At 37.4% G+C, this 12505-nt stretch overlaps 1 protein-coding gene across 1 annotated transcript in view; it reads left to right on the forward strand.

The window, feature by feature from the left end:
- LOC104605186 (FAD-dependent oxidoreductase family protein) overlaps nucleotides 1-10534 on the forward strand; it is a 31650-nt gene extending 21116 nt beyond the window's left edge. Inside the window, exons 3-10 of the mRNA XM_010269824.3 lie at nucleotides 1432-1646; nucleotides 1734-1804; nucleotides 1880-2042; nucleotides 2696-2885; nucleotides 7504-7662; nucleotides 7832-7920; nucleotides 8512-8606; nucleotides 9731-10534. Of these exons, the coding sequence (XP_010268126.1) occupies nucleotides 1432-1646; nucleotides 1734-1804; nucleotides 1880-2042; nucleotides 2696-2885; nucleotides 7504-7662; nucleotides 7832-7920; nucleotides 8512-8606; nucleotides 9731-9734 (986 nt within the window). The 3' untranslated portion in view covers nucleotides 9735-10534. The remainder of the gene's footprint in view (nucleotides 1-1431; nucleotides 1647-1733; nucleotides 1805-1879; nucleotides 2043-2695; nucleotides 2886-7503; nucleotides 7663-7831; nucleotides 7921-8511; nucleotides 8607-9730) is intronic.
- The last annotated feature ends 1971 nt before the right edge of the window (nucleotides 10535-12505 follow it).

A 12505-nucleotide genomic window follows, 5' to 3' on the forward strand; every position in this document is an offset into this window, starting at 1 on the left:
GAATAACCGTGCCTCACTATCACTATCAGAGATCCTTCCTGATCCCATTCCTTCACAGCCCATGCAAACTTTCTATATCTGGATCTGCTCCTATAAACCTGCTGATCAAACAAGCCTCCAGTAACTTGAGTCTCAAGCTTTCCAACATAACTTGCAATAACCATTGAAATTGAATTTTGCAAAACTCTAGGCTGATAGGAATCTTCCATCAGACCTCTATGGGGGCCAGAATTTAATCTTCCATAACTCTTGCCTAATGAACTTTGGTGGCTAACAACCCTTTTTTTTCAAGGAATCTTCACAGAAGAAGAAAAGTATTTTTTGTTTCTTTTGGTGAAACCTTGTCACCTTTTGTAATGTTTGTTTATGGGTTAAGGTTTTGTTTTGTTTTGGCTGCTTTTTTGGCTTTATGTTATGGGGGTTGAAGTTTGGTCTTTGGTGTCTGGTTTTGTTTGGTTGGATTCTCTCTTGGGTGACTTATGGTCCTCTTCATTGTATCTATTATTTTTTTTTCTTTTAGTAAATTTTTATTTTATTTACCAAAAAACTCACCTTTAAGTATACTGTTCTTATGTTCTTCATATAATTTTTTCCTATTATTATAAAAGAAAATTCTTAGACCCGGAGAAGAAGGGTATGCTGTTAAACACAACCGTCTGTGTGCTTTGTCAGAATTAGTCCGAGTCAGTAAACCACCTGGTACTCCACTGTGTTTTCTCTTGTGAGGTCTGGAACAAAGTCAAGAATTTATATGAGGTGAACAGTTGCTGCCCTGAATCAGTGGCAGACTTTGTGAAGAGTTGGAGAGTCAAAGGTCTAACTAAAGAGATACATAAAAAAAAAGGTCTAACTAAAGAGGGCAAATTGGATTGGAATCTGACTCCTGCTGCGGTTTTCTGGTGCATATGGAAGGAGAGGAACGCAAGGATTTTCAAGAACCAACACAGCTCCTCTGATACAGTATTTCAGAAAGTTGTGGGAAAAATGTTTCGTGTTTAGCAGTAAACAATGTTTTCAAGGACAGAAATTTTAATTCCTTTTTTGCGGTTGGGAATCCTTTTGTAAATCGGGGTTTGGGGATCTAGCTCTGCTGGTGCAGTTTTTGTAAACCTCTGTGTACAGCTCTTTGTTGTACATGTTTTGTCTTAATGAAATTCTTACTTTACCTATTTCAAAAAGAAAAAAAAAGAACTTCTTAGACCTGAAGTTACTGATTCCAAAATTGCGTGTTTGCATGATTTTGATCAGCTGAACTTAGCATGCTTGAATAATCCAGTTGTTGTAATATGTTGGGGCTTCAAAGGAACAAATTTGAGAATGCTTAATAACGAGTTTCTTAGATCTTATAATGCTTTCTTATTTAATGATCTTTTTATATCCTTCAATACCTATAAAAATAGATGATCATGATATGATATTCTTAATTAATAGGAAGCTTGTTGATTGGTAGAACACCGGAAGAGCTAAACATCTTAAAAGGTAGGGTGCAGCAATTAGCTGAGGCTGGTTTGGAGGCAGAGTACTTGTCTGGTCATGCATTACTTTCAGAGGAACCAGCACTTGAGGTTGGGAAGGAAGGTGGAGCTGCATTTCTACCAGATGATTGTCAGTTGGATGCTTATCGTACTGTTTCATTCATTGAAGAAGTACGTTGAGATTATAGCGTTTGTTTAATTGGAAATGTACAGCCAACTTAGTGTTGGTTTTGCTAATGTAGAATGTTTAATATGTAGGGTAACAGGCATTTTGCCTCAAATGGCAGATATGCGGAATTTTATCATGACCCAGCCACTTATTTATTAAGGTCTGTTAATATCATCGGAGGTGATTTGAGATTGAAAATTTTCATTTGAGAGTGTAATGTTCATGTGTTAACCAGATCAGGTTGCAATGGAGAGATTCAAGCAATTCAAACATCAAAGAACACATTGTATTGTAGGAAGGCCATTGTAATTGCAGCTGGTTCTTGGAGTGGGTCTTTGATGCAAGACTTGGTTAGAGGATCAAATGTTGTACTGGACGTCCCTGTAAAACCTCGCAAGGTTAGAGGATCAAGTGATTTCTTAAAATGGCATTTGTCAAATGGACTTCTAAGCCTGTGAATTACTTCATTTATATTTTTTCTGTATTGAGGTTATAGCTTTACACTGATAAAATAAATTCCAGTTTTATAGGATATTGATGGAATCAATCAATGATTCTTATAAGTGGCTGTATGTCATTTTCTGATTGTATTATATGTATGCTATCATTTTTTCTGCTTTTACTTTTAGGGTATTCTGTTTGCTTGTCCTTGTGTGTGTTCTTATTATAGTACCCTAGAGAGATTGGAACTTTCTAGGGTTTCAATGAGCCAATTTTAAGAATCAGTTGCTTCTTTTACTTCCAAGAAGATGAGGGAGTCATTTGGAACACACCATCTGATGGTAGAGCAATGGGTATCCAAGCAACCAGACCAATCAACATAGACATAGACTCTAGGAAAGAGGGAAGGAACACCACTCTTGATTGGGTTAAGAAGAATGGGAAGGAAATAAAGTTAGGGAAGCACCGTCTCATTTTCTGTAGTGAAAAATGCCTCTTGGCAGACAACATAATGCAAAGTGAAAAATGCCTCTTTGTAGAACTGTGTTGCATGAATAGTTTTCAGTTAATACCCTAGCTAAGGCCATCTTTTGTTTTCTTTGCATCATAGGGTCACCTCCTTGTGGTTGAGAACTCCAACATGCTGCAACTGAACCATGGTCTGATGGAGGTTGGATATGTTGATCATCAAATGGTTTCTCAATGTTATACCAATAATGCATCTAAATTTGTTGACCATGATCAGACCTTGTCTATTTCAATGACTGCCACAATGGATGCAATGGGAAACCTTGTTCTGGGTAAGTGTTTTACCTATTGAATGTATTTTCTTTCAATACTCTGTGGTATAATAAGCTTTTTTTGACAAGTAGCTTAAACTTTATTGCTCTAACTGTATGTTGTACAAGGGTATATACAGACTGTTCATATGTGAGTTACATAGAAAAATATGCCCCAGCACCCCTATCTTGGTTGATCGACTGGAAATAGAGAATAGAATGGGTTGAAGAGTGTCCTACATGCACCTAGATATGAGTCAGACCAATAGAAAATAGTAATTTGATCTGAAATTAGAAAGAAAATAGAGAAGAAATAAGAGAAACCAGAAGAGGAAGAAGAAGACGAGAGAAGAAGGGAGAAGAAGAGAGTTCTATCAGTCCTCTTCTTTCTCCTAATCACTTTTATTAATCTAATCTCAATGCCCTTATTACAAAGATGCCCTTAATGGGGCAACCAGTTCATAAACATAACTTAAAAGAATGAAAAATAGTTAACAGGCCGATATGGACAAGGCCCGTTAACATAAACATAACAAATAAAATAAGACAAGAAATAAGAAACTAGGACCCATTTGGCACAATCTCTCTACACTCCTCAAGCTAAGCATAGATGTCAATTATGCTCAGCTTGCTTATATAATGCAGTAGCTTCCCTTTTGAAACTCTCTTTGTCAAGACATCTTCTAATTATTCTTTAGAATCAATAAATGGCAAACAAACTTTCCCTGAAGCAACTCTCTCCCATATAAAATGTCTATCAACCTCAACGTGCTTTGTTCTATCATGTTGGAGAGGATTATGTGCAATGCTTATGGCTGCTTGGTGGTCACAATATAACATCATCAGCTTCTCATAAACAATGCCCGGTTCCTCCAAAAGTGATCTAAGTTAAAATAACTCCGAAATTCCATGGGCCATTGTCTTGTATGCTTTCTCAGCAGAAGATGTAGCCACTTCTTACTTCTCCATGAAACAATGTTCCGTACCACCATAGCATAGTTACCCGAGGTGGATCTCCTTCCATCAGTACAGCCATTCCAGTTTGCATTTGTATATGCCTCCAGTTTCATATGCCCATGTTTAGTAAAAAGAATGCCTTAGCTTGGAGTACCTTCAGGCATTGTTTTGAAAACTGGATTGGAATGGACAGTCAGACCATTTGACCTGGGAACTGGTCATGTCATCGGTTCCATTTTGGTCCTGAACCTATCTTGAAAAAAATGTTGAAATGGTCAAAAATTTCTGACCTGGGTGGTTGAACTGTTGATCTGTTCAGCTCGGGCAATGGTTAGCAGTTTTCAATTGAAACTAAAAGAAATGAAAGAGTCCTAAACACGGAAACACCTATTCATTAATTAGCCTAGGGTTTGTAGTTTTCTCAAGATTCTTGAAATCTGAAGTCTCAAGACTCTCAACAAGTAACAACTCAATGGCTGGATTTGGAGTTTGCAATTCATTGTCGACAACCACAACTTGCAACAATGATCTAAAATTTGACTTTTTGTTCTTTCTCAATTCCCTGTAATTCAAAGCCTGTAACAGTGGAATATGATCTTTGCAACTCGGGGTGCGCCAGCAACATTAACCCTGTTGTAGTGGTGATTGAATCGACAACTACCACCTGCTCAAGATGCCTTTTTCTCTTGTCCTCACTTTTTTGGTTGCTTCAGGCTTTGTTCACTGACGAAGACAAATACACAGCAGACGATGCAAAAGGATTGATGAGGAAGCTTATGTTTACAGGCTAGACGGCTCACTCATCTCTTTGGTTTCTACCTGAAATTGCTCATTAGTCTTTATAGATCACTACAAGGCCAGAAAATATCAACAAATCAAATCTATTGTCAGAACAACACACATTGCCATCATTAAGGGGGTAGGTCTATTGTTCCCCTTTTGTTCTGACAATCAAATATAGTCATTACAGATCACTACAATCCGTCTTTCCCTTTTGATTGGTATCCAGAAAAACTGCATCTATGCCATGTTCTTTCTTCTAATCAAGAGAGGCCTGAGTAAGAAACCGAGTTTCCTCTATTAATAACTCTTCAAGGATCATATCTGGGTCAGGTACAGTCTTGCTACTGAGTATGTTTCACCTTACTGTCTCATAATTAGATTGGAGACACACAACTTTCCTCTTATCAAAGTTCTTCTTCACGAAACCAGCATAGTACTCCTGAATCTGTTTCTCCCCTTGAGCACAAGAAAATATATGTAATTCAATCTGATATTGCGTAGACATGTTTGACTGTTAATAGACCTTCTCAAGGTATTTAAACATGTCATGTGCGGTTTTAAGCCCCCTCATTGATATTGCAACATCAACAATGACAGAGAAGATGTCTAAAGCTAAGAGAAACTGAGATTTGAAATCACAGTCTAGACGAGGAAAGTAGGTTTTCTTCCACCCAAGAAAGATGAACACAACACCTTCAGCACTTACCCCAAGCTGATGAAACTTCTAGAATATGAAGAATAGGACCAGGCGATACTTCAGTTGAAGTTTTATCACAAATTGATGTCTTTCAAGAGAGATATAATGAGATTTCTCTTGCTGGTTGCACAGAGTAAAGGAAGACAGATTGATCTGAATGTACTGAAAATAAATTAGAGAATAACCCACTTTGATACCATGTTAACCTTGAAGAGAGAGGGAAACAAGAAAAACTCTAAGATTGTTAGGGTTGATCTAACATCGATCAAACTTAGAAAAGATATATTTTTATTAAAAGATGAATGGATAAAATTTTCCTTACAAAAGAAATAAAGTACAAAGCTATTACAAGGCTGTACATTAATATACATGCCTAATAATATACATACAAAGAAGGTAAAGAGACAAAACTAGCCCTTCTCTTCTCTACAACGTACACTTCAGGCATTTAAATAAAACATGCCATAAGGATGAGTTTCCCCTTTTCAACATAGAGCTCCTCATATATTGTACAAGTGTGCATGAACTCTATTCCTTCTTGGATGCATATAATGGTTACAATCAGATCCTTATGAACCCTGTAGATGGTTACAATCAGATCCTTATATGGTGATGCCTTTCAGGCTTAAAAACACTGAAGCCACTTACCAAAGAACTATGACATGTATCTTCCATGATATGTTGCATAAGAAGATTGAGTTTTATGTTGATAATGTGGTAGTGAAAGCTAGGCATAAAGGTCATAAATGTTTTGAGAAAGGTGTTGGCAGTATAACCCGAGGATGAATCTTGTAAAGTGTGCATTTGGTGCAAAATTGGGCAAACTTTTAGGGTATTAGGTATACTGCAGAGGAATCCATCATGATGAAGCTAAATTTAAAGCAGTAGTAGACATGCCCCACCTTACCAATGAAAAGCAACTCTAGATATTCTTAAGGTGCCATATTTACGAAGATTTATACATGTACTTGCAGTGACTACAATTCTACTAATAAAACTAACAAAGAACACCCATTTCCAATGGGCATTGAGCATGAAGAAGCATTTCAACAAATTAAACAAGCCCTAGCTAAAGCGCCAGTAATGGCATCTCTATTAGAGAGGAAGGAGTTTAGGTTGTATATTGACACGAGTCCTGAACCTGTAGGCTGTTTATTGGCCTAGGAGAACGAGGAGAGGCAGGAGTGCCCCATTTATTATGCTAGTCAAGTCTCAAAGGATGCTGAGCAAAACTACATAGATATGGAGAAGCAATGTCTAGTCTTGGTATTTGCAACACTAAAGTTCAGACATTACCTTTTGGAACACGAAGTTCTCTTGGTCATAACAAGCGATCCTATTAGGTATTTCATAGACAGACTACCACTGTTAGGATGAGTAGTTAAATAGCTCATGCAGCTTAGCGAGTAGTCTTGGTATTTGCAACACTAAAGTTCAGACATTACCTTTTGGAACACAAAGTTCTCTTGGTCATCAAGCGATCCTATTAGGTATTTCATAGACAGACTACCACTATTAGGATGAGTAGTTAAATAGCTCATGCAGCTTAGCGAGTACTCCATCAAGTGCATTCAACCTAGAGCTATGATCATTACAGAGGAGATACCAAGGGAGGTTCCATTAGTTGCTATGGTGAAACCACGGAAGAATCATAGTGGTTATTATATTTTGGTGGGTCTTTTACCACAGTTGATGAAGTGCTAGAACAAGAATTTGATCTATAATTTTTGGTTCCAACTTATAAACCCAACCCTTTTTACCAATTGTTTTCATGTCCTGAACATGCTCATTGGCAATAAGAATTTGATTTGGTCTATAATCTTTGATACAATAAAGTTCTTATCTTGTTTTTATTACTATTTTTTTTCTTCTTTCAAGTAGATCTATCAGTATAGAGCATGGATGTCAGAGTCAGACACATTAAGAAACTTTAATGTGCAATATTTTTATTACATTTTTTCAATAACAAAGATTTAAGAAAGCATGAGATTTGTCAGTACCCAACAACCAGATAGATCAAAGGAATCTTATCATGGCTTAATTTCTTTAAGCTACAAGATCACTTGTATGCCATACTTGTGTGTAAGGTTTCATGTATCAATATACACAACATAGACAAGGAATATGGCTGCCTCTCCTTATTCATGTTTGTTTCTTGTGCACTACTCTGCTCATTCATCTCCTAAGAAATGTATTTTTCAGGGAGCAGCCGCCAATTTGCTGGATTTAACACTGAAGTAGATGATGTCATCATAAACCAAATTTGGTCACGTGCTGGGGAGTTCTTTCCCTCTATAAGAGAACTATCCTTGGCTGACTTCACTAAGAACAGGAAAGTGAGAGTAGGACTGCGGCCTTATAGTAAGTATCAATTATCAAGTTCCTTGGCTTGCTATAATTGGAGAATTGTATCCATTTTTCATTAGCTTATATCACCTTTTCTCTCATATTGGAGAAAAGGACATGGTTTGTCTTTTCAAATATACCACTATGAAACTGATGAAGTGGTGTACCCTTACACTGATTTTAGTGCCTGATGGGAAGCCAATTATAGATACTGTTCCTGGTCTGCCAAAGGTCTTAATTGCAACAGGACATGAAGGTGGAGGACTTTCAATGGTAATTTTCTTATCCTTAGTTTCCAAAATATGCATCATCTTTGGGCAGGTTGACACACAAATGCAGGTAGGTTACCCTTTTACACACTTGAATTGAGGTTCATGTTGCAAGCATGAAGAAATTACTATTGGTCAGTGTTGCATGGACTCTTCTAAATGGATGAAAATGAAATGTTCATGTTGGAAACATCGTATTCTGACACTCTTTTGGTTATTGAGGGTCACTTAAAATAAAGTTTTTGTATCCTAATTTAACATAAATGTATGCCACCTTTCCTACAGAACACTAAGCATTAGACAACAAATATAAAATTGTAGACCATTTTCCATAGGCACACGATGTTAGAATTAAAAAATATATGGATTTTTTATTAATGTATACTTTTCTTTGGGTGCATCAAGTCTTTTTCTGGTCTTGTAAGTCAAACTCCTGGACATGATTGGCTTGTGACTCCCCTGCTATTAGCCCTAGTGATACATATGCCAACCTCTACTAGGTGGCAAATTATTCAGAGGTTTGGAATTTAGAGTAGCATTAGTTCCATTTCTAGTTGTCTTGTTAATTCTTACATATTTTTTCCCACCTTTTCAGGCACTGGGAACCGCTGAGTTGGTTGCTGATATGGTATTGGGCAACACATTGAAAGTTAATAATGCACCATTCTCTTTTCAGGGTCGATGTTGTAGGTAAACATCATGGTTCCTTTATTCTAAAAAAAACATCGTGTTTCCTTTGGGGGAGAGAGAGAGAGAGAGTTATGCATGCTTTCACAACCGACCAGGCGACCATCAGATAATGAAAATAAAATTATTGGAGAAGCAAGTTCTTGTCATGATTTAAATGCTATTGTCAGCCAACTGCGTTATGGACGCATGCTGTGTAAACTTAAGCTACGCCTGATTTGAATCTACTTTTAAAATTTTGGTTTTTTTCCCCCCAGGACCCTTTTTATTTCTTCAGGCTGTCTTTGGTTTGAATGAAGAGGTAGGGAAACCTATACCAGGTTTGTACAGGTTTCCCTACCTTTCCCTTCCAATCCCTACCTTTTCTTTGAAACCATACACAGCCTAAGGGAATTGATTAATGACCTGTGACTTGTGAATCCCATATGCACAACATTCAACTTATAGAATACAGGCGTGGTTTTGTATGAAGTGGCATAGAGTCTTAGACAGGTCTTGAACCTGAGCAGTGTCTTTAAATCCCAACTTTGCGATGGTTGCAAGCATTAAGTAGGCATTTATCAATGGATCCAAAATGGAAAGAAGAAAAATAACGTGAAAAATAACTGGCTGGGTTTTGCATGCCCTGTCCCCAACCCCGAACTTAAATGCCCTGCCCGAAAATCCATCACTGTCTCCACAGAGAACTCGGATCTTCGAAGTTGTCCCACCTTGCCCCTGTTACTCTTGCATATTTGTAATTTTATTTTTTGAAACCTATCTAAAACTATTTCATATATATAATATAATATGGTATAATATAATATATAATATATTATAATATAACATAATATATATTAACATGTATTAACAGTTTTATATATATTATGTCATATAATACAGTCAAGGCAGGTTTGGGGTGGGGTGGGGTGGGCAAATACTATCCCTGCCCTGCCTCCGATCCCCAGATTCTTGGGTTTTCTGAAAACCCGCCCCAAACCCTGATGAGTGGTCAATAAACTCACCCCAGTCGGGGCGGGGCGGAGTCCCACGGTACAAGTCAAATTGCCATCTCTAGGCTTTTGTGTTTTCCTTGTTTCTGCTTTCCGGTTTATAAGTGATTTGAGTTAACCTTGTTTTAATTGCAGCTGACACTAATCACCTTTAGCATATGACAATGGCGTAGTACCAGCTCCAGAATAACAACTTTGCCCTATTTTCAATTCTCCATGTAACGCTTTTATCCCTTACATTTCTCACCTCCTACCAATGAAGATTGTCTATGCCTTGGTTTTACTCGCACAAGTGAGAAAACACCTGCGTTAGGGAACTACTTTCACTTTCCAATTTTTTCTCTCGGTTTTCCTCAGTTTACCTCTCGAGATTTTTTCTGGAGTCCCTTTCCACCCTCAAACTTTTATTGTCATTTTCTTTTTGGGGAGCCCCCCTGGGGCGATTCCCCCTCCCAGCGTCCTGCTCCGCCCCCCACCCTTCCCCTCTTCTACTTCATTTCATCTTTTTTTTTTGGGTTTTTTCCGTCCTTATTCTATTCTGCTTTAATTTCTTATCTCCTTTTATCCTCTTGATACTTTCTTGTCATTTATAGTTTTCTTCCTCGTCTACTCAATTTCTCATCTTTCCTTCCCATTTTCCTTTCTCTTCTTCCATCTTTTTCCTTTTTGTTTTCCATCTATTTTCTTTTTGTTGTTTAATGTAGGTGGTTATTTCTCTATTTGGTGCTATTTTTGGTGGATTGTTTGTTCTATTTGCTGCTGATGCTTGTGATTTCTATCGGTTATAGTTTCCATATTGCTGAAGATTGGGATTCACCGGCCATCTTTTGTACCGGCGGGTGGTTGTATTGTCTTTTGTTTGCTGATTTATGTGGGCATGGTCCAACTTTTTCAGCCAATTTTGGGTTGTGGTTGGTTTGGTTAATGCCTTTTAGAGTTCTACCTTTCTACAGTTTTTTGGGTCTCTACATGCTTGTGGTTGGAGTGGTGCTGATTTATGCATCGTCTGTTGGTGGTTTGAGTACCACCACTAGGCATACCTCATGCCTCGTGTGTATGTTGCTTGCAGGAGTCTAGTTTACTATTCTCCACCATTATGGTTTTTTTTTTTCTTTTCAAGAATTTATATTTAGGTTCTCTTGCTTAGCAATTTCCTGCCATTTTATACTTGTTCTTGGATGAACGAAATCTGCCTTTAGGCCTTCTAGAAAAAAAAGGCACCTAAATTGCAGATGATATGAAGGTAGGAAGAAAACATATGAGGTCTACTTTACATGTATGTAGATTCTCTTTTGAGCATGGGTTTCCTTTTTTTTATTTTGTATTTTTTTTGGGATGTTACATTATGCACATTACAAGGGGTTCATGGGGTGGGGGCAAATAAAGTGCATTTTAGAAGTGAGCAAATGGGTTGGTTCTACCCAGAATCAAATGAAATTGGCCTCGAATCAACCCTACCCCCACCCTGGTTGGTTCCAAGGGTTGGGGGCTACCCTACTTGAAACAATCTGAAGAATCGGCCTTGATTGACCTTGGTCGGTAATTTTCTTCAAATACACCCGTGCACTCCTATATTTACAAAGATCATGGTTTCACTTGACCATTGAGCCACTTAAGTGAATTGATAATTTTCTTCAATTTAATATTTGAATATGTATATAAGTAATGTAGAAGGTAAAATTTACAAAGTTTAAATTGTAATGTCTATACTATTGTAGAGTCATTTAAAATTTACAAACTATATATTATCATGATTACTATAAAGTCAAGTTTAAACATTTTATGATTGTGATTTTTAATCAGTAATATATCTATACTATTATAAAATAGATACTTGCCCTGGTTTTGGTGCAGGTCATAAAAGTTAAATTTGAATATATAATATCAATTTATATCTTTACCTTTTTCTTGCACAAGTTTCATAGAACATGCCACTACACTAATATTAATGATCACATTATCAATGATGCAATTTGTGATTATGTAATTACGTCACAGTTCCAATTTTTAATGTTAAGAATTCCATGGTTGGCCTTGTAACCACCAAGGCCAGAACCAACCCTAGAAGTGATCTTGATAGGGTAGGTTCTAATTCCAAAAACTTAGAATCAGCCTATAAGGTGGGTTCCAGGTTCTACCTTTGAATTAAACCGAACTGACAATGCTTAACCCCAGTGCACGTGAGGTCCACCAACCTTAACATGGAGAGTGCGTATATGTGGGTTTGATCCTGCATCTCCTCTTTGAGGGGATTGCCAAGTGACCCACTAGATCATCAGTAGCAAGGTTCAAGCTCTAATGTTGTATTGGTTAGTGTTTTAAAAACTGACCTAGAGGGTGACCCATTTTTTCTTCTGGGTGGTGGGTCAGTAGTTCAGCCTTTTGGGTGGACTGACAGGTTTGGAGTTGAAGTAAATTGCCTTTCCCTCCAAACGACAGGTTTAACAATTCGATTGTATGGGTCAATGACAAGTTGAAAACATTGGTATTGGGCTGTATTATGCCAGTTGTGTATTTTTTAAATGCATTTTTATTTAATTGGGTAAAGGACTTCAACTTTGAGATTTGTTATAAATACTGAAACTTATAAGGGGGTTAAAAATGGACAGATATTCCCCCCTCGAGATGCATGACTTCATCCATGCATTCCACCATTGAAGCATGGGGCTAGAAAATCCATCGAAAAATAAGCTAACAAGGCCAGCAGTTGTGGGAATGAGGGAAAACCCTTCTCTAGTATTCTCTGTTAACAGTCGTGGCTTTTAATGGACTGCAAAACCAATAACTCCATGTTTGCATCAAAGTCCAATGCCAAAATTGATGATGCGACACAGCATACATTGATAACATTTCCACCAAAACTGCAAACTGGTGGATCACAAGCATTTGTCACGATGGTGTCTGAGTGTC

Source organism: Nelumbo nucifera, chromosome 1, assembly GCF_055504915.1.
Source record: "Nelumbo nucifera cultivar China Antique chromosome 1, China Antique-T2T, whole genome shotgun sequence".
Classification (NCBI taxonomy): Eukaryota; Viridiplantae; Streptophyta; class Magnoliopsida; order Proteales; family Nelumbonaceae; genus Nelumbo; species Nelumbo nucifera.